General features: G+C 35.8%; 1 protein-coding gene across 2 annotated transcripts in view; it reads right to left on the bottom strand.

Moving 5' to 3' along the window:
* Window positions 1-26,214, bottom strand: part of LOC134853936 (protein retinal degeneration B-like) — a 78,336-nt gene that overhangs the window by 6,592 nt on the left and 45,530 nt on the right. Inside the window, exons 8-13 of one of the 2 annotated variants that reach the window (XM_063869924.1) lie at window positions 18,035-18,894; window positions 16,559-16,758; window positions 15,308-15,471; window positions 15,030-15,062; window positions 14,153-14,379; window positions 13,571-13,753 (exon numbers count right to left, since the gene is read on the bottom strand). In XM_063869924.1, the coding sequence (XP_063725994.1) occupies window positions 13,571-13,753; window positions 14,153-14,379; window positions 15,030-15,062; window positions 15,308-15,471; window positions 16,559-16,758; window positions 18,035-18,894 (1,667 nt within the window). The remainder of the gene's footprint in view (window positions 1-13,570; window positions 13,754-14,152; window positions 14,380-15,029; window positions 15,063-15,307; window positions 15,472-16,558; window positions 16,759-18,034; window positions 18,895-26,214) is intronic. The other variant, XM_063869925.1, reaches the window with a different exon arrangement.

The following is a 26,214-nucleotide window of genomic DNA, read 5'->3' as shown; positions in this document are numbered from 1 at the left end:
GTTTGTGACCTTTTTACGTTCTCTGTTCGAAAGCTGACTTTGGTTTCCTTTGAATAAGGAAATTGAAGTGAACTTCTAAAGATTTTCCCAAGCTAAGTTTTGACTTTTCAAGGTTTGAATTTTGATTATTACTATTTCACCAAGACCTAGAAAAATTACCAAGACCTAAATAAGAGCATTCATTACGTTCATGACTTTTGAACAAACAGAAGGAAAAACACGAAGTCAGGGCTAGTAAAATTACAAAGAGCAAAATTAAATCAAAACACTTGAAGTAACAACAAATAATCTTGCGAGCAGCAAAAAAAGAACAATTCCACGATGTGCCAATTAGGCCGACAAAACATAAGCAAACGATCACAAATCAGAAATTTTTTTTAAACAAAATTTCTCGTTCGAAAAAAAACAGGACTTGTCATCAGATTCGAACCCACGACCTTTACTGTCCTAGGCGTACGCGTTACCATCAGACCAAGTGTGCCGGAGACGTAAAGAAGTTTAAATTCAATATGAAATGACTCTAAATTGACCATACATAATGTTGACAATTCTGTCAACAAACAAACTTACGGGATAAAACTCTAAAAAACAGTTAATACACCCCTGCTTATCGCAAGGGTGAGTAGAACGGGTACTTGAAAAGCAAATAAGCTCAAATAAGGTCTGTTCTCTTGGTTGAATGAATGTAGATTTGAGAAAAAGATTCAGAGATCCTGTTGGGTACGTTGTTTACACAACCAGTCTACTTTACAAATAATATGGCAAAACAGTCTTTTATTTTCAAAAACACTTTAGGCGTGACGCTTTTTTGATAAAATTCACCCAATTTGAGAAAACTGGTTCAAGATACAACTTTTTAACTCCGCTTGGAAATCTGATTATTTAATTCCACTTTCAAAAATAGAAGACAATCACGTTTGTGACCTTTTTACGTTCTCTGTTCGAAAGCTGACTTTGGTTTCCTTTGAATAAGGAAATTGAAGTGAACTTCTAAAGATTTTCCCAAGCTAAGTTTTGATTTTTCAAGGTTTGAATTTTGATTATTACTATTTCACCAAGACCTAGAAAAATTACCAAGACCTAAATAAGAGCATTCATTACGTTCATGACTTTTGAACAAACAGAAGGAAAAACACGAAGTCAGGGATAGTAAAATTACAAAGAGCAAAATTAAATCAAAACACTTGAGTAACAACAAATAATCTTGCGTACAGCAAAAAAAGAACAATTCCGCGATGTGCCAATTAGGCCGACAAAACATAAGCAAACAATCACAAATCAGAAATTTTTTTTAAACAAAATTTCTCGTTCGAAAAAAAAACAGGACTTGTCATCAGATTCGAACCCACGACCTTTACTGTCCTAGGCGTACGCGTTACCACCAGACCAAGTGTGCCGGAGACGTAAAGAAATTTGAATTCATTATGAAATTACTCCATATTTACCATACATAAAGTTGACAATTCTGTCAACAAACAAACTTACGGGATAAAACTCTAAAAAACAGTTAATACACCCCTACTTATCGCAAGGGTGAGTAGAACGGGTACTTGAAAAGGAAATAAGCTCAAATAAGGTCTTTTCTGTTCGTTGAATGATTGTAGATTTGAGAAAAAGATTCAGAGATCCTGTTGGGTACGTTGTTTACACAACCAGTCTACTTTACAAATGATATGGCAAAACAGTCTTTTAATTTCAAAAACACTTTAGGCGTGACGCTTTTTTGATAAAATTCACCCAATTTGAGAAAACTGGATCAAGATACAACTTTTTAACTCCGCTTGGAAGTCTGTTTATTAAATTCCACTTTCAAAAATAGAAGTCAACCACGTTTGTGACCTTTTCACGTTCTTTGTTCGAAAGCTGTGTTTGATTTCCTTTGAATAAGGAAAATGAAGTGAACTTTAAAGATTTTCTCACGCTAAGTTTTGAATTTTCATGGTTTGAAGTTTGATTATTACTATTTCATCAAGACCTAAAAAAATTACCAAGACCTAAATAAGAGCATTCATTGCGTTCATGACTTTTGAAAAAAAGAAGGAAAAATACGAAGTCAGGACTAGTAAAATTACGAAGAGCAAAAATCAATCAAAACACATGAAGCAAAAAAAATAAACTTGCGTACAGCAAAACAAAAAACAATTCAACGATGTGCCAATTAAGCCGACAAAACATAAGCAAACAAACACAAAGCCAAAATTTTTCGTTCGAAAAAAAAACAGAACTTGTCATCAGATTCGAACCCACGACCTTTACTGTCCTAGGCGTAAGCGTTACTACCAGACCAAGTGTGCCGGAGACGTAAAGAAATTTGAATTCATTATGAAATTACTCTATATTTACCATACATAAAGTTGACAATTCTGTCAACAAACAAACTTACGGGATAAAACTCTAAAAAACAGTTAATACACCCCTACTTATCGCAAGGGTGACTAGAACGGGTACTTGAAAAGCAAATAAGCTCAAATAAGGTCTTTTCTGTTCGTTGAACGATTGTAGATTTGAGAAAAAGATTCAGAGATCCTGTTGGGTACGTTGTTTACACAACCAGTCTACTTTACAAATGATATGGCAAAACAGTCTTTTAATTTCAAAAACACTTTAGGCGTGACGCTTTTTTGATAAAATTCACCCAATTTGAGAAAACTGGATCAAGATACAACTTTTTAACTCCGCTTGGAAGTCTGTTTATTAAATTCCACTTTCAAAAATAGAAGTCAATCACGTTTGTGACCTTTTTACGTTCTTTGTTCGAAAGCTGTGTTTGATTTCCTTTGAAAAAGGAAAATGAAGTGAACTTCTAAAGATTTTCTCACGCTAAGTTTTGAATTTTCATGGTTTGAAGTTTGATTATTACTATTTCATCAAGACCTAGAAAAATTACCAAGACCTAAATAAGAGCATTCATTGCGTTCATGACTTTTGAAAAAAAGAAGGAAAAATACGAAGTCAGGACTAGTAAAATTACGAAGAGCAAAAATCAATCAAAACACTTGAAGCAAAAAAAAATAAACTGGCGTACAGCAAAACAAAAAACAATTCAACGATGTGCCAATTAAGCCGACAAAACATAAGCAAACAAACACAAAGCCAAAATTCTTTTTAAAACGTTTTGAATGGTGTGAAGTTTGATTATTACTATTTCACCAAGACCTAGAAAAATTACCAAGACCCTTCATTACTTTCATGACTTTTGAACAAAAAGAAGGAAAATCACGTAGTCAGGGCTAGTAAAATAACAAATAGCAGAACTAAATCAAAACACTTAAAGTAACAACAATTAATCTTGCGTACAGCAAAAAAACAATTCTACAATGTGCCAATTAAGCCGACAAAACATAAGTAAACAATCACAAAGCAGATTTTTTCTAAAAGAGAAAACTTCTCGTTCGAAAAAAACAGGCCTTGTCATCAGATTCGAACCCACGACTTTTGTCGCCCTAAGCGTATTCGTTACCACCAGACCAAGTGTGCCGGAGACGTAAAAAACATAAATTCATTATGAAATGACTCTAAATTTACCATACATAATGTTGACCTTCTGTGAACAAACAAATTTAGGGGATAAAAGTCTAAAAAACAATTATTACACCCCTGCTTACCACAAGGGTGAGTAGGACGGCTACTTGAAAAGCAAAAAAGCTCAAAAAATGTCCGTTGGTTGAACGAATGTAGATTGTAGAAAAAGATTCAGAGATCCTGTTGGGTACATTGTTTACCTAACCAGTCTACAAAACGAATATTATGGCATAACGCTCTTTTCATTTCAAAAGCACTTTAGGCGTGACGCTTTTTTTGATAAAACTCACCCAATTTGAGAAAACTGGATCAAGAGGTAACTTTCTAATTCAGCTTGGAAATCTGATTATTAAATTCCACTTTCGAAACTAGAAGTCGATCACGTTTTTTGTGACGTTTTTAACTTCGCTGTTCGGAAGCGGAGCTTGGTTTCCTTTGAATGAGGAAAATGAAAAGAACTTGTTAAGTTTTTCTCATGCTAAGTTTTGATTTTTCATGGTTTGAATTTTGATTATTACTATTCCACCAAGACCTAGAAAAATTACCAAGACCTAAATAAGAGCATTCATTGCGTTCATGACTCTTGAAAAAAAGAAGGAAAAATACGAAGTCAGGACTAGTAAAATTACGAAGAGCAAAAATCAATCAAAACACTTGAAGCAAAAAAAAATAAACTTGCATACAGCAAAACAAAAAACAATTCAACGATGTGCCAATTAAGCCGACAAAACATAAGCAAACAAACACAAAGCCAAAATTTTTTTTAAAACGGTTTGAATGGTGTGAAGTTTGATTATTACTATTTCACCAAGACCTAGAAAAATTACCAAGACCATTCATTACTTTCATGACTTTTGAACAAAAAGAAGGAAAATCACGTAGCCAGGGCTAGTAAAATAACAAAGAGCAGAATTAAATCAAAAAACTTAAAGTTACAACAATTAATCTTGCGTACAGCAAAAAAACAATTCTACAATGTGCCAATTAAGCCGACAAAACATAAGTAAACAATCACAAAGCAGATTTTTTCTAAAAGAGAAAACTTCTCGTTCGAAAAAAACAGGCCTTGTCATCAGATTCGAACCCACGACTTTTGTCGCCCTAAGCGTATTCGTTACCACCAGACCAAGCGTGCCGGAGACGTAAAAAACATAAATTCATTATGAAATGACTCTAAATTTACCATACATAATGTTGACCTTCTGTGAACAAACAAATTTAGGGGATAAAAGTCTAAAAAACAATTATTACACCCCTGCTTATCACAAGGGTGAGTAGGACGGCTACTTGAAAAGCAAAAAAGCTCAAAAAATGTCTGTTGGTTAAACAAATTAGACCGTAGAAAAAGATTCAGAGATCCTGTTGGGTACATTGTTTACCTAACCAGTCTACAAAACGAACATTATGGCATAACGCTCTTTTCATTTCAAAAGCACTTTAGGCGTGACGCTTTTTTTGATAAAACTCACCCAATTTGAGAAAACTGGATCAAGAGGTAACTTTCTAATTCAGCTTGGAAATCTGATTATTAAATTCCACTTTCGAAACTAGAAGTCGATCACGTTTTTTGTGACGTTTTTAACTTCGCTGTTCGGAAGCGGAGCTTGGTTTCCCTTGAATGAGGAAAATGAAAAGAACTTGAAAAGTTTTTCTCATGCTAAGTTTTGATTTTTCATGGTTTGAATTTTGATTATTACTATTCCACCAAGACCTAGAAAAATTACCAAGACCTAAATAAGAGCATTCATTACGTCCATGACTTTTGAACAAAAAGAAGAAAAAAACGAAGTCCGGGCTAGTAAAATTACAAAGAGCAGAATTGAATCAAAACACTAAAAGCAACAACAAATAATCTTGCGTACAGCAAAAAAAAACAATTCAACGATGTGCCAATTAAGCCGACAAAACAGAAGTAAACAATCACAAAGCAGAAATTTTCTAAAAACAGAAAATTTCTCGCTCGAAAAAAAAACAGGCCTTGTCATCAGATTCGAACCCACGACCTTTGCCGCCTAAGCGTATTCGTTACCACCAGACCAAGTGTTACGGAGACGTACAAAAAAATAAATTCATTATGAAATGACTCTAAATATATAAATTCTGTGAACAAACAAATTTAGGGGATTAAAGTCTAAAAAACAATTGAGACACCCCTGCTTATCTTAAGGGTGAGTAGAACGGCTACTTGAAAAGCAAAAAAGCTCAAAAATGTCTGTTGGTTGAACGAATGTAGATTTGAGAAAAATATTCAGATCCTGTTGGGTACGTTGAGATCCTGTTGGGTACGTTGTTTACACACTCAATCTACCTTACAAATAAAATGGCAAAACGCTCTTTGAATTCCAAAAACACTTTAGGCGTGACGCTTTTTTGACAAGAATCACCCAATTTTTATAAAACAGGATCAAAAAGTAATTTTTTTAATTCTACTCGAAAATCTGATTATGAAATTCCACTTTCAAAACTAGAAGTCAATCACGTTTTTGCTTTTCTTTTAACAAGAATATGAAGTGATTATAGAAAAATCGTCAATCACTCCACGAAAAATCAAACTTAGGCGTGAACAAAACATTTCACTGTCTCCTGAAAAAAGAAATCACCAAGACAAATATAAGTCTTCACCACGTTCATTACTTTAAACTACCCCCTCAAAATACTCTCACACAAAAGAAAAAAATTTCGCTCAACCAACGAGACAAAATACCGAAGTCGATTAGGAAAGCATAAAAAACAAAGACAAAAAAACAAAAAAAGTTGTCATGAAAAACTTAAAAATTTAGCATTGTTTGCACTCCTGAGGTGAGCATGAAAATTTGTTTCCTTTGAAACGACTAAAATTTAGTTCACTAAGCCAATAGAAAACACAGCCGAAATCAATTGGGCAAAACAAGGTTTTTAAGCAACAGAAACTTAGCCAACAGACAGTTGGAAGAGTCATGAACAAAAAGAAACAGAAAAAAGTTTATGGCATTTAACCCTTTTTGAATTTCGAGAACAATTTATGTTGGACACTTTTTTTTTGATAAATTTTACCCAATTTTGAGAAAACTGGATGAAAAAGTGATTTTTCAACTGCACTTGGAAATCTGAACATGAAATTCCACTTTCGAAACTAGAAGTCGATCACGGTTTTTCTGATCTTTTTACGTTCGCTGTTCGTGGGAAAACATTCTGTCTGTTTGTCGCTTTTTCGAAATGGTTGTGGATTTTTGCTGAGCTCAGGTTAGGTTGAGCCGGTCGTGGATGATGATGTAAGTCGTTGTATCCGTAGTGTGGCTCGTAACGTCGTATCTGTTGGCTTGTTTCTGCTCGTCGATTGTCTGGAATTGATGGGACCATGTCGGCGTAAGCGTTGTCTGATTTCGTGTTTCTGTCGAAGTCGTGGACAAGTTGTGCATTGTATAGGTGCAGTGAGTCGTTATCGTTGATGTCACTCCGAAGTTATAAGAGGCGTACTGCGATGTCTGTAGTTGTTGACGCGACGAACTTGATTTATTCGGGCGATCCGGTGTCCATGATCTCCGCTGACATTGTTTGAGTTCCTGCAACATGGGTTCTTGTGCTGCCACTAAAGAACTCGAAGAAGGAGTTGATTTTACTGAGGAGAGTTTTTTCTCCAAGAAGTCGAGAGATCCATTGAGTTCCATTTAGCAACTGCGGAATCTGTTCCACGCTGACATGGTTTTTTTGCAATTGAAGTTGTTCGTCGAAAATCCTGTTGTCTGTAGTTTGTGAGAACGTCTTTAAAATACCGAGGCGATGCGCAGATTAGTAGGAAAAAAGGAAAATTAAACAAAACCAGGAGCCGATTATGATTTAGAACACTTTTTTTAATGAAATTTCTATCTAAGCGTATATGATATTTATTATTATGTTTTACAATTTAGGCATGCGCAATCAAAGCTTAACCAGATTTGTTTTATGAACTGTCAAAGAGATTTCCTCTTATGTTTTTCTTTAGGTCCACCAAAATCTAATTATCTATAGTTCAACTCTAGGTTCCAGTTATGAGGTAGTAGTTTTAAAATCAAATCAAATGACAAATTTAATTGAAATGTTCGCATAAAATTCTAGCCAATTTATGTTTTACATTTCAGCCATGCGCAATCGAAGCCAAAAAAAATGAAAAACAACCAAAGAGTTGTTCTATGAACTATCAAAAAGATTTTTGTGATGTTTTCAATAGGTCCACCAAAACTAACTATCTATAGTTCAAAAAATTGAACTAACATAAGAAAAACACAACAAAACAAAACAAACTGTCTAACTGTCTGTAGTTTAAAAATATAGTTGAAAAAATCACAACATAAGATGAATTACCAAAGAATACTACAAAAAGTTGTTCGTTTTGAGTGTTTTCCGAAGTGGAATTTGTTTATCTCTTTCACAGTCAAATACGACAGTTTTTTTGGGGGGATTGAAATAAAATGTCAAAAAATTTAGGGACGCGACAAAAAAAAACTAATACAAACACAAAAAATTCGACGATGCTTTTTTATTCTGGGTTTTTATTTTGAAAGTGTGTGAGAAACAATGCGACGACAATCCGGGGTTAAACTTAAATAAATGTAATTGCCCACATCTAATCTTGGTTTTTTTTTGCTTGTATTTGATTGAACTGTTCCTTTCCCTTTCAATTTTTTCTTTTTTTTTCTAGTATTTATGAAGGAGAAGTCCAAATTCCAGCTGAATATACAACTAGTTCAAACCAAGAAAACCATCCAATTTTTGGAGACAGACCCACAATGGGATCAGCATAGAGTAATTGTCAGTACCATACATTTGCAAGATGAGAATCCGATCTTTCGAACAGTATTCAAAACATTTCCAGAATATACATTTGTACCACTTTGTTGTATCGCTAGATTGATTGTATTATATCGCTGTATTATGGCCCTGTGTTGTTTCGCTAATTTGTAGAACTTGCCCAAATTACCAAACAAAATTATTTGCAGAAAAGTGTTTACTTTCTTTACTTTTAAAATAATTCTGTGATCTGTAAGGCTGTACGAAACTTGATGAGATCGGCTTTTCTGCTCGCCAAATTATGTAGTTCACTTGTGACTTTATGTCAAAACATGGCTCCAAGAGTCAACTTTCTTTGTTCTGGTTAGTTTCGAGAGTGTCTAAATCAAAAAGATTAGAAATGTTTGATCACAAGGACTTTTGTTTTACAAAGATTGGGGAAAGCGTAGTTGCTTCGGCAACAATATGAAACAAGACTACACAATTAGCAGAATTTTCTCAAGAAAGGTCACTGTTAGAAATCGAAACACTACATCATTTATGTGAACTAGAACACAAATCTTACTATCTCTTGCTTTAGCAGTGATTAAAACACCTTAAGAAGGATACCTCTTATCATGTATTCGCTCTAATTTCATTGGTTATGAAGGAAATATCCTCTGATATTAGACTTTGGATCTGGAAAAAGCCATAATGTAGATAAGCTTAACCCAAACGAAGATAAAAATTATCTTCTCACTCCATACCTTACTTTAATGCCACCCTTAGAGAAACTTTCTCCCGCAAGTATAAGCGCAATCACTCGAAACCCTAAAATAGATTTACAATAATCAAAATCAGATTTAGAACACCACATTCGAACACAACAATTTGAAGAACTCCTCACTAAAATGGACAAAATCAAAAAACACTCAATTGATCAAAACCTCTGCAAACTCGCTGAACCAGCAGGATGTTCAGAAATCTATCGACAAGACAACAATGGATATTGTCAAGACATTAAAGACTATATTTATTTAAATGGAGAAAAATACCACCCACAAGATAAATCACCAATTAATGTTTTTATTTTTTTTTAAATATCAAAAATGAACTCCTAGCATTTCTAGGGTGGCCCTAATATAGATTGATTGTATTATAAGCAATGTTTAATTTTATAAGCTTTCTCCTCTCACTACTTAAAGGAATTTATAATACATGCGCAAAAGACACACAAGTCAATAGACAAGCTAGCGTAGCAAGAATTTTATTCGCAGGATTTTTTCCCACTTCTAGTAACAAAACTCTTCTTGATGCACAAATTAGGGAATAAAAAAAAACTATGCACAAAATCAAATGCATACGATACTCCACAAGACAATACGAATAATAAACTAACAGCACCATCCAATTTATAGTTTACAAAAAAAAAACCACAACATTAATAATACCACAAAATTATAGAAATACTCTTTCTACCACCGAACGAATGTTGCATAAAAAAACCTAAAACGTAGCGCTATATCTCATATAGCAGTTCAACAACCTACAACCGATGATACAAACAATCAAATTGTAGAACAAACGCACACTTTAACCTCTTTCCTATCTATCCAATCTCCAACGTCACGATTCCCTTGTAACAATTTTTGACCTCCCCCACCAGTTTTTCTTCTTACTCACCAATCATGGACTGACGACTCAACCCGATCTGTTTTCAATACTAACTCCAATTTGAATAACTCCACAGTAGATACACCCGATGAACTCCTAGATTCCGAGCCCAGTGCCACAAATTTTTTTCTAACCAACTTTCCAGCCTATAACTCCCCCTACTCCTGTTGAAAACTCTACCTCCGCCTCTTCGCACATTGACGCTATCCCTATCCTTTTTCCTCTTTCAAGTAATGCACCCGATGTATCTAGTTCCATCAGAGATGACCAGCGTGAGCATGACCTAGACGATTTTATTACTCACCAGCAACAAAATTATACCAATAACTCACTTACTATTCACCTACTCACCCACTCCGCCTCAACCTCCGATTCATCCATCTCCTCTGTCCATATTGCCCCAACTCGTGCACAAAAAATTTTTATGAAACGCCAACATCCTAATATTATACTACAATGTCCAATTAACCGGCCATCATCATCCCGACTCCTACACCATCATCCACGCTATACTAATTCAACCGCATTTTTAAGAGAAAAACTTCCCTTTTTCCCCAGTACACCTATTACAACGGAGAAATTCAAGACCAACGAGCCCAATATGTTGATGAATATTCCCTACTAGCAACCCTGTCATGGATATGATATTATAATTTCACTTATCCCCTAAAAGTTCCCCTAAGAAAGAATACAGACAATGAGCTTTGCGATTCAACTAGTAACCAATTAACTCACGCACTCCATCTAAGTCAAGTCACAAACATAGGCTTAAATCAAACACTTAACCGATTCATTGCACCAAAAGCTAACCGAAATTCTTTTAATCACTACTCACCCACTCCGCCTCAACCTCCGATTCATCCATCTCCTCTGTCCATATTGCCCCAACTCGTGCACAAAAAAATTTTATGAAACGCCAACATCCTAATATTATACTACAATGTCCAATTAACCGGCCATCATCATCCCGACTCCTACACCATCATCCACGCTATACTAATTCAACCGCATTTTTAAGAGAAAAACTTCCCTTTTTCCCCAGTACACCTATTACAACGGAGAAATTCAAGACCAACGAGCCCAATATGTTGATGAATATTCCCTACTAGCAACCCTGTCATGGATATGATATTATAATTTCACTTATCCCCTAAAAGTTCCCCTAAGAAAGAATACAGACAATGAGCTTTGCGATTCAACTAGTAACCAATTAACTCACGCACTCCATCTAAGTCAAGTCACAAACATAGGCTTAAATCAAACACTTAACCGATTCATTGCACCAAAAGCTAACCGAAATTCTTTTAATCACTATGATCATATTCGTCCGAGATATGGATGACTCACCATATGATACTGACCCTAACGTAAATACCCAACTAATCCAAAACTTTTTCATAAAATCTGAATACATCTTTAAAAAATTCGATCACATCGACCACGCACTAATGAATAAAAAAGCTTACGAACCATTTTTCAGTAAGCTTGATCACTTTGCACTTAACATTTAATTTTCTAACACCAAAAGAACGAGATAATAACTGTTCTCATGATGTTATGTTGAAGACTAAACTCACAAAACTAACATTTATTATCAATTTATCCAACGACACTATCATCACAGTTCACCATCCCGCAATCCCCACCACCGCTTCATGTTTATTACCCCTTAAAATACATCACCTTACTTTCTAAGTTTCACATATTGCATTAACTCATTTAACTTTCACGGCGTCCTACGTAACTATGATCCCGTGAGACAAATGTACATCTTTTGCCCCTGACTAATCACTTTCCGCTTGAAGACTCCTGCTCCATTTTTATCCCGCATGAGTATATCCAACCCGTTGAAATTGCCCTTTTAAAAACATTCATAACTCTAAAATCAATCACAAATTTTATAAGCTCATCCAAACCACGAATTTTCCGCAGTCACCGAAGATGTCAATAGCGTCTGCGCGCTTGAACTTCTTTGGCCACTGCTTCGCACTAAAAATGTTATAAGCATGCTTGCCAAGCTTTTAATAAGTTCTGACACTGTTGAAACTAACTTTCCCCGTGGATTTTTTCCCGACCCAGAATCTTCGTAAGCATGATTTCATATTCTTACTAACCCAATAAATAAAACCAGTTATCTTTTTTACACGTGAGTTTCACCTTTTCGTTTTAGATTTCACCAGTCATCAATCTAAAAGAATAAAATAAAAAAAAGAATTAAAAATCAATGTATGAGAAAGTCTCAGGTACCCAAACCAGATTAAAGTTGGATAAATTATTCTTTTGAAGCTCGCTTCAAAGTTTAATTAAAACCACTTGGAACACAAAAAATCGTAAAAAATCACACAAATCACGAAATATGTTTTTGAAAAAAGGACACAACCAAAGAACAAAAGAAAAAACACCTGATAAAAAAGAACAAAAGGTTGAACACGAAAAGAGACTGCTTAAAGAGACGGTGAAAATTTACTCCCACAACTGGCCTAACCCAACAGTAAAGGAGTTCCTGAGCATGCTCTATAGCCGGCCTCACCCACCGCGCTAAACCACTCTTATGACACTCACCTTATTTTTGACAAGAGTAGCTCTAGTGAGAGCAACTCTTTAAATTAAATGAAAATAATAAACGCTCTTGCGAAAATAATTAATTACAATCACAACTAAAACTGAGTTCACTAACAAGGTGCACATATAAATAAAAAATGTTTAAAAAGTCTTAGAGCAAAAGGGACGAGCAGCAAAGGGAGATGAAACTAGATGACATTCCGACTCTGGAATGGCAAATCTATTGGTTTGTTGCCGTAGTCAAGACCCTCACAGGATTTAAAGTATGGAACCAACATGGCAACAAAGGTACCCATTGAACAAGAACAATGTCCAAATCGATGTTGGACTCACTTACGAATCCTAGTCACTTGGCGCTTCACACAGAGAAGTCAAAACCTATCTCGCTATTAGATGACTAGTTGAGAATGCACGCAGTCTCGCTCTACTTAATGAAATCAACACGTCACTGTATAATTCTGCAACCTTGACACGATCATTCAACTCAATCATGATACACGAAACCCACTTCTGAAATACGAGCAACAGTACCCCTTCTCTCCTTATGCAGACAACTACTGCACAATACGAGCAACTGTTTCTTTCTCTTCCTTCACGCAACCACTGCTTCAAAAGAATCTTATCCATAGAATCAAGAAACTTTTCCATCCATCCTTCACAAGATTAAACACTTCAAAACTTTCTAAGCCCCGGATGGCTGGACCCAGTTCAAAACAAAAATTTATTTTATTCTAGTATATTCTTGATAAATTCTCTGTAAAATACTTAGAACTAACCAATCATGATCCATTTATAGTTTCGGCCAGAACAGAATAAATTTAACTTATCAAACAGTTGCTCCGCCTAAGAACAGTTCTTGATATCAAGCCTCGCAAATACCAGTATACACTAGATCTATTGAGACAAGGAGATATAAGAGTAAGATTAAGATTGGTATAAGACTAAGAAATTGCAAATAAGCGGCCAATAATAAGATAGCGTGACGAACAGACGGTGCACCTTATCTGAAATTGCTCTATGAGTGAGCCACCCCAAACTTGAACTCACTTTAATGCTTGAAAAAACATGAAACCATAATTTTCTCAACCTGTGAGTGAGACACTGTCTGCGAATGTTCCATCTATACTGAACAGTACAGCCTGCACTCCTCTGGGGGGCAACACACAGAGAGTGGCCTTGGCCCTGGACAGATCCCCGGGACATAGTGCCCGCACACTGTAGAGTCCCTGCTTCAACTCGGCCGAGCGTGTGAAATTGAACATCACTCTACCTATCAACAAAACTCAATCTGACCCTGCTACTTTCACATCACGAACATCAAATTTAAGTTTGAGCAGCTGCGTATTTGTGAACATTTTTGGACCCCAGAAAAAACGCTTGCACTCCCCTTTTGTGATAAAATGATTTATTCACGATGGTAAGAACCAAGCTACAAGTTGTTCTTCTTTCCGAAAGACCTATTGTGCCCCTGGTTAAATATTACATGAAACTTTCAATTCTGGGCAAGCAATAATTAGAACTAAAGTGAACTTGGACTATCTATCTTAATTTAGGCCACCTATGGGAGTCCAATTTGTCATCATTGCAAGAGCATCGAACTTAAAATTGCAAACCAAAGAGAGTTTAATCAAACTGAACCAATGAATTTCTGTATACAAACTACGGGTACCTTTGGAACCTGTATGTATCTGTCCAATTTTGGACCAGTCAGAATTTGCCTCGTCTCCCACTTCGTTTCGAAAGTCGAGTTCGATCGTCTCGCGAGACAGTTTCGAGACAAACACTCCCACCCTGTAGCCGAATCTGCCAATGATCATTGCTTCGTTTCCCACTGTGATTGCCATATCGTTTAGTACATGCATAGGAGGGAAGCTCTTCGCCTTCCTCGCGGAACTCCTAGAAAACCAAACAGCTGTTTAAGCTATTGAAATGAATCTATTTAGCGGACGTAAAAAGTTAATGGTTAGACCAGGCAAAGTAATGATGTAGTCTGATAAATATTTACAGATTTTTCAAATTGATGATTTAGTATGATTGCTTCACAATAAACAAAACAAAGGTTCCTATTCTTGCTTTTAGCCCGAACTGATTGTTTTTAAAAAGACATTCCGATTTTCAAGAATTTTCCTTTTAAAACGAAGGCTTTTATGACTAGGTTCAAAAACGTGGACTCATATAAAATGGGATATCAATTACTATGTGACATAGGAGCATGTGGGCGTTAATTGACCTAAAAGTGTTATTATTTGCAAATTTTTGACGTCAAATCTAGCTTGAGTTAGCGTATCGAAATATATGTAGAGATTGTAAAACAATTGATATGAAATGAACAAGAAGAGCTTCTTAGGATTCGTAGCGGGACAAACTGCACGATTAAGCTTGACATTTGGAGGATGTGTGATGGGTTAGATTAACTGATGTGTGGTGTATTCGTTCTTTCATAGTTGATCGGCGTTTCAGAAATGGCCAGCCGTATTTCAGTTGGAATTTAGACAGCAACAACAACATAAAACAACCAAGTGACCCCAAATGTCAACTTCACTTACCCTTCGGCATCGGAATCAGCCATTTCATCCAAACTAAAAGTTCAACTTTGATATGAAATGATTTCAAACCACGCCATCCATTTTTCCAATCTTACCTCAATTTATTCTCAGGCTAATCTCGCAATTTCAGAAAAATCTCCATGTGCTCGGATGTTATTGGAACTTTCTTTAACCACTATGAACTCAATGTAGCAACGTTTACAGAAGTCGAAGGTTCCATGATTGCTTTCTACGTTTGGGTTAGAGTTCTAGGTAATTTCCCTAAATGCTATACTCACTTGTGGTCGAACTTGCGTCTTTGTAGAGCGCTCATGTCTGCGGTGGCTCTTTCTCTTTCCCTCTCTCTGCTGTCGGCGTCTGTGAAAAAGTCATTAAGTATGGAGAACTCCGCCGTGTCTCTCCCTTCCATGCCCACACTATCCGACATCAATCCATGCGATTCCTAATTCAACCAATCAATTCGAATCACAATTTAATAAGCCCAAATCGAAATCACTGAAGTAAGAGAAAACTTATTTCAACTTATTTTACCATGCCAAGTTCAAAGCTATTGCAAAATCTGACACAGGCGAATCGGACCTCCGCACCAGTTGCAATTCACAAATGATGGAAACAACAAAAACAAAAAAAAAACATTTTCAAAAACTTAATTGGATATCAATTCGAAATTTTGAATATGACTAACATTTTTTTTTCGAAACTGTCGTTTTTTTCTGCGTGGTGTGATAAAAGGATCTGAAAAAACTACAACTTAGGCATATTCTACAGTCGTAGGAAGATAGGCAAACTGGACAACAGTTTTTGAAGAAAAATGATAAGAAAAACAAATCCTATAAAATCCTAATATTCGCAGAAATGTTTTGGCGCTAACTTTACACCATTAAAACAGCTCCAGTAAGTTTTCACGGCTTTAATTTAAGCTTTAATAAGCTATTGTAAGCCTGAACTGCAAGTTCACCTTATTAGCTCGAAAAGACCAAATATCAAAAACTTCAAACCGGTTTTTCTCAGCACTGATATTTGTTTCCAAAAATTCGAATCACGACTGAAATGGCTTAAATATGATCTATTACTCGACCCATTCTAATGATTATTTGCGGTACCTCATTTTGCGTGGAAAACAAAAAGAAAAAAAACCATCGGAATAAAAAATGGTCGGAATAAAAAACTAAAACACAGCCGAATACAAAGTTCGTCCCCATTTTCAATGGTCGGAACAAAAAATGATTACTACCGGATATCGCCCGATGAGATCAATGAATAGATGAAGCAACTGAGCCAACATTTTCAGCCGAATCCTTGATAACAAAAACTCAAAATACTTTAAGTGTGCGACGACACGCGTGACTCAACTTGGAAAGTGATCTGGAAATGTAAGACAAACCTGGTGTAATAAGTTTAGTGATGGCAGTGAAGCAAATGAACTAAGAAAAACTATCAGAAAGCATAATATTTTCGACATGAAACTTATAAAACAGTGAAGAAAAGATGTGAACCTAATTAATCAGCAGTCACTCCTCCTTCCATACCTGTTGTACAGTGTTGTCATTAGTGTAGTGGTTGTGTGTGTAGACGGAGTGTGAGGTGAAGTTTGAGAGGATGAAGAAGGCGACGTCGAATGACTCCCAGTAGAGAGCATGTGTGCCCCTGACTCTGGTGACCAACTCAATGAACTCCTCGTCCTCCCCCTCCCCACTCCACAGCTGCAGGTCACTCCTGCCCTGGATGTCTACACACACAATCACATGAAAAATCACAAGGCAGCCTTTAAGATTTAAAGAACATGAGGAAAAGAGTCAATGAGCGTAAGTAAACTGAAACAGACTTAAACAGATACCCTTAAGGCTCTTTGAATTTCTAGGACAGTTAATGACTGCCACTTATTCGATAAAATTAACCAAATTTGAGAAAACTGGATCAATACTTAAATTTTTGTATTTCGCGGGGAATCTGAAAACTAAATTCCATTTTCGAAACACGTTTAAAAGGCCACAAAAGTCAATCACGTTTTTCGTGGCATTTCAACTTTCACTGTTCGATAGTGGAGTTGGCCTTCCTTCAAGGAAACAAACTGAACTTAGAAAAATTCAAAAGTCAAATTGCGAAAAAGTAAATTTGAGCCTGAACAAATTTTGAATTAATTTACCGTACAAAACAAAAGTTTTAATTATTTAAAATTGACCAGAGGGGTTCCTGAAGAGTAGTTCTACTCAACAAGCGGGACCCCTGAATGGTGAAACGAAGCGTGCTAAAAAAGGCGAATCTTACATATCAGTTATTGTTTGATTATCGTGAACATATAGATGCAAAAACTTTTTGAGAAAATTTGGTTAGCCTGTAATATCCTTTTTGTCACGGTTTACGGGCATTGGCAAGTTTTTCTGCAAAAAATGCATGCTATTAATTGGAAACATATCAGAGACTTGTTCATATAATTAGTCTGACAAGAAATATATGGCAAATTGCCTTTAGCTCTTCTACGTGTTTGATACGCATTTGTTCTGAATTCAATATCAAAACTTCCCATGCCGTTTTCGTCTTTTAGGACTTTTCCTGAACCAAAAACGAAAAAAAGATCATTGCGATTTACGAAAGAGACTGAACTACGTTCATCGACTCTTAAACAAACAAAAACGAAAAAATAAAAATCTTTTTCAATTATTTAAATCATTTTTGCCCAAACTTTTTTTTATTTGTTTCTTAAAAGGGCTTATCAATTTATTGGAAAAATGCTAGAAGGAGTGGTAATATAGCTGCAACACTAGAATTGAAATTGTAGAATTGAAATTGAAGGTAGCCTTTGTCTTATTTAGTCTGAAAAACAAGAAAACTCAGACCAGGTTTTCTCGACACTGCGAAACCTCTTTCTTTTAAAAATCTAGATGGGATCCTAATAACGGCTAAAATGGCTTCAAAATGACACTTCACTTGACGTCTTTGAGATAGTCAAACTCGGCTGAAAAAAAAACACACCATGTCATAGTTCTGTACTGCGTAATTCTTACCTGGAAACACATCTAGCTTTCTGTGTCTCTCACTGCCCCTCTTGAACAAGTCTTGGTAAGACGTCAGTTTAAAGGGAAGATCTCGACTGTCATCTGTCAACTGTTCATTTTGTCCAATCAGAATAGGTTCCAGTCTCGCTGAACACGAATCTTCGGCAAAGAATAAATTATAGAGAGGGAAAGTGAGTCTCGACTGATTGCCTCTGCCGTAAAACGAAAGTACGAAACCCAAAGAGGATCCAAGATAATACACATTGGATATTGGGAACGCATCACAAACGCTAATGTTTGGCATTTTTTGGTTAACTTTACTTGCTGGAGAAAACCCTGTGAGAATATCGTGGAACAAAACAGAAGCTAGATTGTCGCAAATAACTGATACTTCGAAATCAACATAATCTCCTATTTCAGATTTTAAATTCTTGATGTATCTTTCAATATCAGTTGAGACTTCTTCCACAGACTGAGAGTAGCTTGGTTGTTTTGGCATGAAAAGAGCCGCGGTTGACATTGCGACTGTATGCGATCCGAACTCAAGTGGTTCGGAATCGAAAATATCTCTCGATCTGTAACGAGCGTGACCTATATTTTTTTCGGAAACTTGTGACATTTGTGTTTGCAAGTCGCATATGAGCCCCAAAGGCAGCGAGAATGATTTCACGATGGTCGATTGGGGTTGTGAGTGGAAAAACCTCTGCAGGATTTTGAAGATGTTTTCCCGGAAGAACTGTTCGTAGTCGGAGAATGATGTCTTGTCGTATTTGAACAGACTGTCGGCAGAGAGCAAGATTAGGACATTTTTGCCAATTGGTTCAGTCGAGAGGAAAGACTCTTCATGGCTCTTGTCCAGTGCAAATGACCTAAGAGTTAAATATTGTCAACCTCATTGTAAGATTTTGGCTTTTATTGTATATACCTTGGCGCAATGAATGGTGCTCTCGATACGTAATACAATTCTAGAATGAATTTAAGATGCCAACATTTGACAATTTACAAGGGTTAATTCAAACATATCTCAGACCATGGAATGCTTAGGGCAACAAGGAAAATCTACCATGTCCATCTTAACACAATATGATTTGACAGAATACGGGTTTAGTTGTAATCGCCCTTTTCAGTTAACTAGCAAAAAAAAACGAACAAGAAAATGAAACATTATATCCCCATTATCTCACAAACTGTCAAAAAATAGATACAACTTTATGAGTTCATCCTAAAAATATTCAAACAAATCCAGCCATGGGACACCAGTTCACAATGAAACAAAAATCACCAATTGGAAATATTGAGTTATGACCGATGTGGTTAACTCATGGAGTAATTTCGGATAGGGTACACCGTCTGCTCGTCACGCTATCTTATTTTCGGCCGGATAGATTCGTGCAACTTCTTAGTCTAATACCGATCCTAATCTTACTCTTATACTTTCTTGTCTCAGGGTGTTTAACTAGTCTCTGCTAGGCTCAATAGATCTAGGGTATACTGGTTTATTGCGGCTGCTGAAGTTCTCTTGGAGAGGCAACTAATTTCTAAGTTAAATTCAAATCTCTCTGGTGCTGAATTAACAAGTAATTTCAGCACCTACAAATAAGTGGGTTGTTAGTTAGATGGATTATGATTGGTTAATATTAAATATTTTACAGTGGTAAAATATCCAATTTATCCAATTATAAAATGTAGTTTAGATCAGGTTCCACCCATCCGGGTTTTACAGAGTTTTTTAGAATTATCTTTCTGCAATTCGAAGGATGGATGATGAACGTTGGTATTTGGCGAACAACATTCTTGTCCGGTTCCTCTTTGTCGAAGAAGTTCCAGGACGCTGGAGTTAGGGACATACAATCGTTGCGTCGTCTTTTGACAACGACTGTGATCCCCAATGAAATCAATCTGATTTCAAAATGATTTGCTATGACGGGTTTTTCTGTATTATGTAGAGAACTTGTTTTGTGTTCAATCTCGTCTGGGAATGGCGTGGAGATCGTGTGTGGAAGGGATGCCTCGTAACTCGGATCTGTACGTATACTTGAACATCGAGGTGTTCATTGGTCTAGTTCAATGAAGTCCTTTTCTGCGAAGTCAAGTCGTACTCTAAATCCTTTGAGTTGTGATTGTGGACGGCATATCGGTTGTGCTTAGCCATTCTTTTGTTCGAGTGTAATGGGATCATCTAGTCTTTGGATGTTCGTCTTTGTTGTTGTGTATTGATCTATATACTGCAAAGTATGGTTTACATTTTATAAAATTATCTTAGCTTAGTCCAATTTTTTAATCATGATTTTAGTTAATCGTTTTCACAAAAGCGTTTTGTTTTAGTTTGGTTATTTTGAAGAGTTACTCACCCTTGAGTACCTCTTATTAAAAATAGAAGTGTGGTCAAAAAGCGTGGATGTAGCGCGGTGGGTTAGGCCGGCTATAGAGCATGCTCAGGACGTCCTCTTTGGTGGGTTAGGCCAGGAGTGGGAGTATGATTTCGTGCTGTTTCTTTGAGAGGTCCTGTTATGTGATAACGCTTCATGCTGGGTTTATGTTGGTCTTTCTTATGTTACTTTGGTCGTGTCCTTTTTTCAAAAATCAAATTGTTTTTGGTATGGGTTTGTCTTGCGACTTTTTTGTGTTTTATTATTTCTTTCTTAGACTTTATAATAGTCTTCAAAAGAATAAAGTTTTGAACTGGGTTAATCCAACTCTTAAACAAACAAAAACGAAAAAATAAAAATCTTTTTCAATTATTTAAATCATTTTTGCCCAAACTTTTGTTTATTTGTTTCTTAAAAGGGCTTATCAATTTATTGGAAAAATGCTAGAAGGAGTGGTAATATAGCTGCAACACTAGAATTGAAATTGTAGAATTGAAATTGAAGGTAGCCTTTATCTTATTTAGTCTGAAAAACAAGAAAACTCAGACCAGGTTTTCTCGACACTGCGAAACCTCTTTCTTTCAAAAATCTAGATGGGCTCCTAATAACGGCTAAAATGGCTTCAAAATGACACTTCACTTGACGTCTTTGAGATAGTCAAACTCGGCTGAAAAAAACACTCTGTGGAAACTGCTAATATGCATCTGTCATATAATCGTGGGATAATTATGTGAAAAATAATACACTAAGTCATAAAATTAATAAGTATAATGAACCTGTCATCCGTTCTCCAGATAACCTGGGGAATAAAAGATTAAGTGGAATATAAAAGTAATCAACCAGGAGGAGCTGTCAAGATTCCCCTGATATCTCGTGGAGCGGGATAATTAACCTGTCAAAGATAATCCCCTCTTGACAATTTTCCCAAGATAACCTGAGGGAAAATAAATAACATGAAATAAGAATTTAAAAGATTCTTTCGAGAAAAAAGAATATTCTGTGATATATTAGTTTATGACCCCATACTCTAAATCGAAACTAAATTTTTGTCGAAACTTACCATCTGAAACTTACCACCAAATGTTTTGATTTTTTTTTCGATCTTTTAATATAAAAATGTTTTTCAAGATAAAAATGTATTTGCAAGTAAAACCTAAAATTTCAGAAATCTTTCTGAAACTTACCCTCTGAAACTTACCGTACCAAGTTTTTGTAAGACATGATAGCCCTTACATATCACAAATCAAAAAAGTTAGCTAAGAAACGCAACTATCGGCAAAATCGAGCTCAAAAAATTCGGGCGCCAAAAATTTTTCTGAAACTTACCATCTGAAACTTTACCATCTAAAACCTGCTGTCTTCATACAATGGGAAACCTACTCCCTATCCTAATACATTGGGATATCTATTCCCTATCTTAATTAATAGCTTGCAGACCGGATGCTCTATTCCCTTTAATACATGGGGGTCTGCAACCACACCCCCCCTGATCAACTCACTCTTCTACTACTTATGTAATATATTTGCTGATATTATATTTATCTATTTCACGTTGATGTAAATCACTTTGGTCGAGTGCACCCAAAGATTGTGTGCTATTAATATTAACTAAAATCCAGTACTTTATATTATAGTTTTCTTATTAAAACAACCACGCAACAGCCTGACTACAAAGCTATATGACACAGCTTCCAACCCAAAAAAATGCTATCGAATACTACTTTGCGTTACTATTATGCATTATCTTGCTCCAATAACTTCATTTTGACTTAAGGGTTGTATAAATTTCAAACATCATCGAACATTCCGTCATTGAAAACATTTTGAAACCTAACTGTTTCATCTTCATAAAAAATATGCGAAAAACTCGATTGCGACATAAATGTCTCTCTATTCCACTCGGATTAAACATAACTTTCTGACAGAACCAACTCCACCTTGTGTTTCAGTCCCAGCAAGCACTGAAAACTTTGAAGAAAATTGGTGGAAATTCAATGGAAATTAAAGAGCAAGCATTACTGTTGCCCATATACCAGAAGCACAAAATCAGAAAGCTAAAAACCTAGATGGAAAAAGCTCTCAACTTCTATTCAAACTTTCATGAAGCTGCGCAAAATTAGCTTGAACAGTTAATTTTAGTAATTTTAGGTAAATTTTAGTATTTAAACCTAGGGTAACATGACATGACACAGGTTAGATTGGAAACTAGGATTGAATAGTATTAGATAGGATCGTGAAGGGTAGGTTGCAATACGCTGATATATCGGGGAACCGAAATTAATGCACTCAATCAAGTCAAAAGGAAGGGTGATATTACAAATCAGATATACTTATATTTGGCTTCCAAATAAATTTTCTTTAAACCGAATATCACGTGAATGTACCCCTCTTGTGACTGGCCTGTAGCTTCTGTCCCATCTGGCTCACAGTCTAAGATAAGCGTGGAGTTACACAGCTGCTGAGAGAGAGCATCGAAGAACTCGTCGTCTTTGTCCCTTTCGTCCTCACCCTCACTCTCCAGATCTGCGAAACTCTGTGGCCGAGGAGTCCCTCTCCACTTCACAACCTCCTTGTTCCGTAGCATCTATCTGAACAGATAGCTTGAATTGTTAACAGGACCCAGAGGTTAAAGAATACAAGCTTTTTGATATCAGTTTGCAAATCAACAAATAGGATTAAGTAATCCAGGCTGGCTTCTAAACACCATTAGATCAATTAAAACAAAGTAAAAAAATAGTTTAACACAGAGGCGAAGTTGCACTTTGCATACACAAGCAAAAACATGACCGATAACGCTGTTGGGAAAAACTGAATGAGTGAAACTTTGAGTCTACAAGGTTTCTGAAGTGACGCACGACAATTATGAGTCTACATAATTGCTGAGTGACGCATGCCAATAATGACAAATTAGCAGTCAATTCCAACAAAAAAGAAATTTACCAACTAACATGCCTCAGTTTATAAAGCGGGCGCATTTTAACTAGTATACGAAAAAGTCTATTAAAAGCATCTGACCTTGCCCAGGTTCGAACCCTCTTATTTTGTTGCTGGTCTCCTTACCTACCTCTACGCTACAGATCCATGATAGTTTGAAGCTAAAGTGCTATTTGTAATAAATAATATTATGTTAATATCCTAGCATGGGCTGTACTTAATTGCTGGTTATTGATCAAAATGAAAACTTTCAAAATGAACATTTTGTCGCAACAATATTTGAGTCACAACAATATTTGCGAATTAGGTTCGGAAAGGAGAGTTCATACTATCACACAAGCTTTGCTTGTGTAATGATACTATAAACCACCAGCAAACCCATCCGAGAAATTTTATCGCTCCTCAAAAGACGTAAGATGAGGCAAACATGACGAATAAATGGATTCTCCAAACCGATTTAAATTTCAAGCAAAAAATTATAGGGAAAAGTTGGGATTGAGTTACAAACACCGTGAAAACAAATTTCGAAAAAGATCGAAGTTGCACTCCGCGAACACAAACGAGAGACCAAAAAAGAAACTAAGAAAAAGCCTTAGAAAAAAAAACTTCTTTGTGCCTGAAGCAGAACCCCGACCTCGAGATTAGGAGTCAGTCACGTCCTTGCACATTCTCGCTTGGCAACACAGAGACGAAGATTTTTTTGTGAAAATTATCCCATCACACGTCATAAATTTCAGCTTCAAATCAATTATGGCAAATAAGCTTCCTTCAACCAATTTAGAACATGAAAAATGACCACAGGTGAAACATCTTTCATAATTTAAGCTCAGGGCAACAATACTTTTTGAATGATATCAAAAATCCCATCGAAATTTGTCTGAAGAAAAAAAAACATCCGAGCACATATATTCCGTTAATTTCGTTACGAAAATCGGAACAATAATAGTCTGTGTTAGTATCCTTAGCATTGGCTATACTTAATAGCTGGTTATTGGTCAAAACGAACATTTTCAAAGTGAACAAATTTTATCGCTACCATATTGGCGACTTAGGTTGGAAAAAAAGGTAGTTCATACTATAACACAAGATTTGCATGTGTAATTATTCATATATTCATACCGGTACTTTTTAAATAAAATGAAGTGAAAAATTATTAATTTCAGTTTGATACTTTGACTTCTTTTGTTCAATCTCAAGTTTTGAGGCAAGGCAGTTCATTGTTGGCAATATTTCTGCAGTTCATTGTTGGCGATATTCTAGCAAAAGAAAACTTTTATCAAAAGTTTCTATGAAACTGCGAATGAAGTACTCAAATTTTTTCGATAAACAATCCTGCAGGAAATAAGTTGTTTTTCGAAAACCGATCACGACATCTTTCAAAATTTGTTCTAATGAAGTAAACTTTACACCTCAGTTTATTTGGCGATACAAACGATCACTTTACTGTTGTAATCTACTAAAACATCATTCACTATTACTAATATGGGACGGAACTAGGCATTTCAATAAAAAGCACGCGCTAGTAACGGCTATTCATTCAGTAGGATGTATAAATCCTGATATCCGAACAACATTTTGCTGGAACACTTTTCATATCGTTGAAAAAACTCAATTTTCCGTCCAAAATAATGCCAAGATAAGGTGCTGAATCTTAAGTTTCCAACTTCTGCTTTTCATGAAAATATTGAACCAAATGATTCTGATATTTTGTAAAATCTGATTATAATTGTTTTATCTGCATAAACCATGAGTTCAATCTTGAATAAATAAAGCCGTACAGATTTTAATGTATCTTGTATATAAGATTTCAAAATGGGCAAGTCATTTTCTGCATAGATAACTCATCCGCACACTGAACGGTTTGGAAGCCAATGCTTTAGCATGGTCAAGAAAACCAGCCATGGTATAATTTCTTTCTGAAAGACAATCTTATTTTTTCAATTGAAGTTTCAACCGCGTCAGTCAACTTTTTTTCTGGGCAGCCGAATTGCCTTGCATAATAACTTTATCGTTTCAAATATGCAATAACTAGTTGAAGCAGGAAGCGCTTATATTTTTAGACACCGGCGAATCTGCCCTTCGCAAACACTAGCGATAACACGACAAAAAGCAGCTCTTAGGTTCTTAGAAGTGCAAAAAAAAGTATAAAAAGCCTCTAATTAGTTTAAAATCGGCAACGTTTCGGACTCAAACCTAATCCGACCTAGAGATTATGATTCTCACGCACTAACAATTCAGCCATGAACACTTTTTAGCCACAAACAAAGCCGAGAAAAGCTGCTATGAAATTTCCACTGCTTCGGATCGCGATTATAGCAAAAAAGCATTAGTGAAAACTTTTACTTGCGAGTTAGGTAAGAAAAAAAGGTTCTTACTAAAACACTAGGTGCTCGCTAGCTTAATGAAGTATTTGTTACCAAAATGGCCTATAGTTAATTGCCGCTGTTGATCTCCTTTTTGTATCTCGTATCTATGTAAGCTTGAGATAATCGGGGCACAATATTAACTTGATGCACTGGTTTATCGAATAAACTTATTATTATTCAGCAATGGAAAGTTCTGCCATTTTAATTGCCCAGGCCGGAAAATCCATAGGTCCAGACCACTTATTTTATCTAATCAATTTACTTTAGCGACTAAATCTTTTTTGAAAAAAAAATAAAAACTGACACCAAATGATTTTTACAAGGAGTTTTTTCAAAATCAATGACCCTAAAAACTTTCGGAATCATGCAAAAACTGAATAATGTCTTTGTGCGATTGTCTCTAAGTTTTATCAATGTCGCATAAAAAACATACAATTTCATGTTGGTTCAGGCTATGTATGCTAAGAACAAACACAGACGAACCTGCAACTTCGCAAACCCGAGCGAGAAAGCAGCGAAG

Source organism: Symsagittifera roscoffensis, chromosome 9 (genome assembly GCF_963678635.1).
Source record: "Symsagittifera roscoffensis chromosome 9, txSymRosc1.1, whole genome shotgun sequence".
In the NCBI taxonomy this organism is placed as follows: domain Eukaryota; kingdom Metazoa; phylum Xenacoelomorpha; order Acoela; family Convolutidae; genus Symsagittifera; species Symsagittifera roscoffensis.
This window is presented reverse-complemented; position numbering and strand designations above follow the sequence as displayed.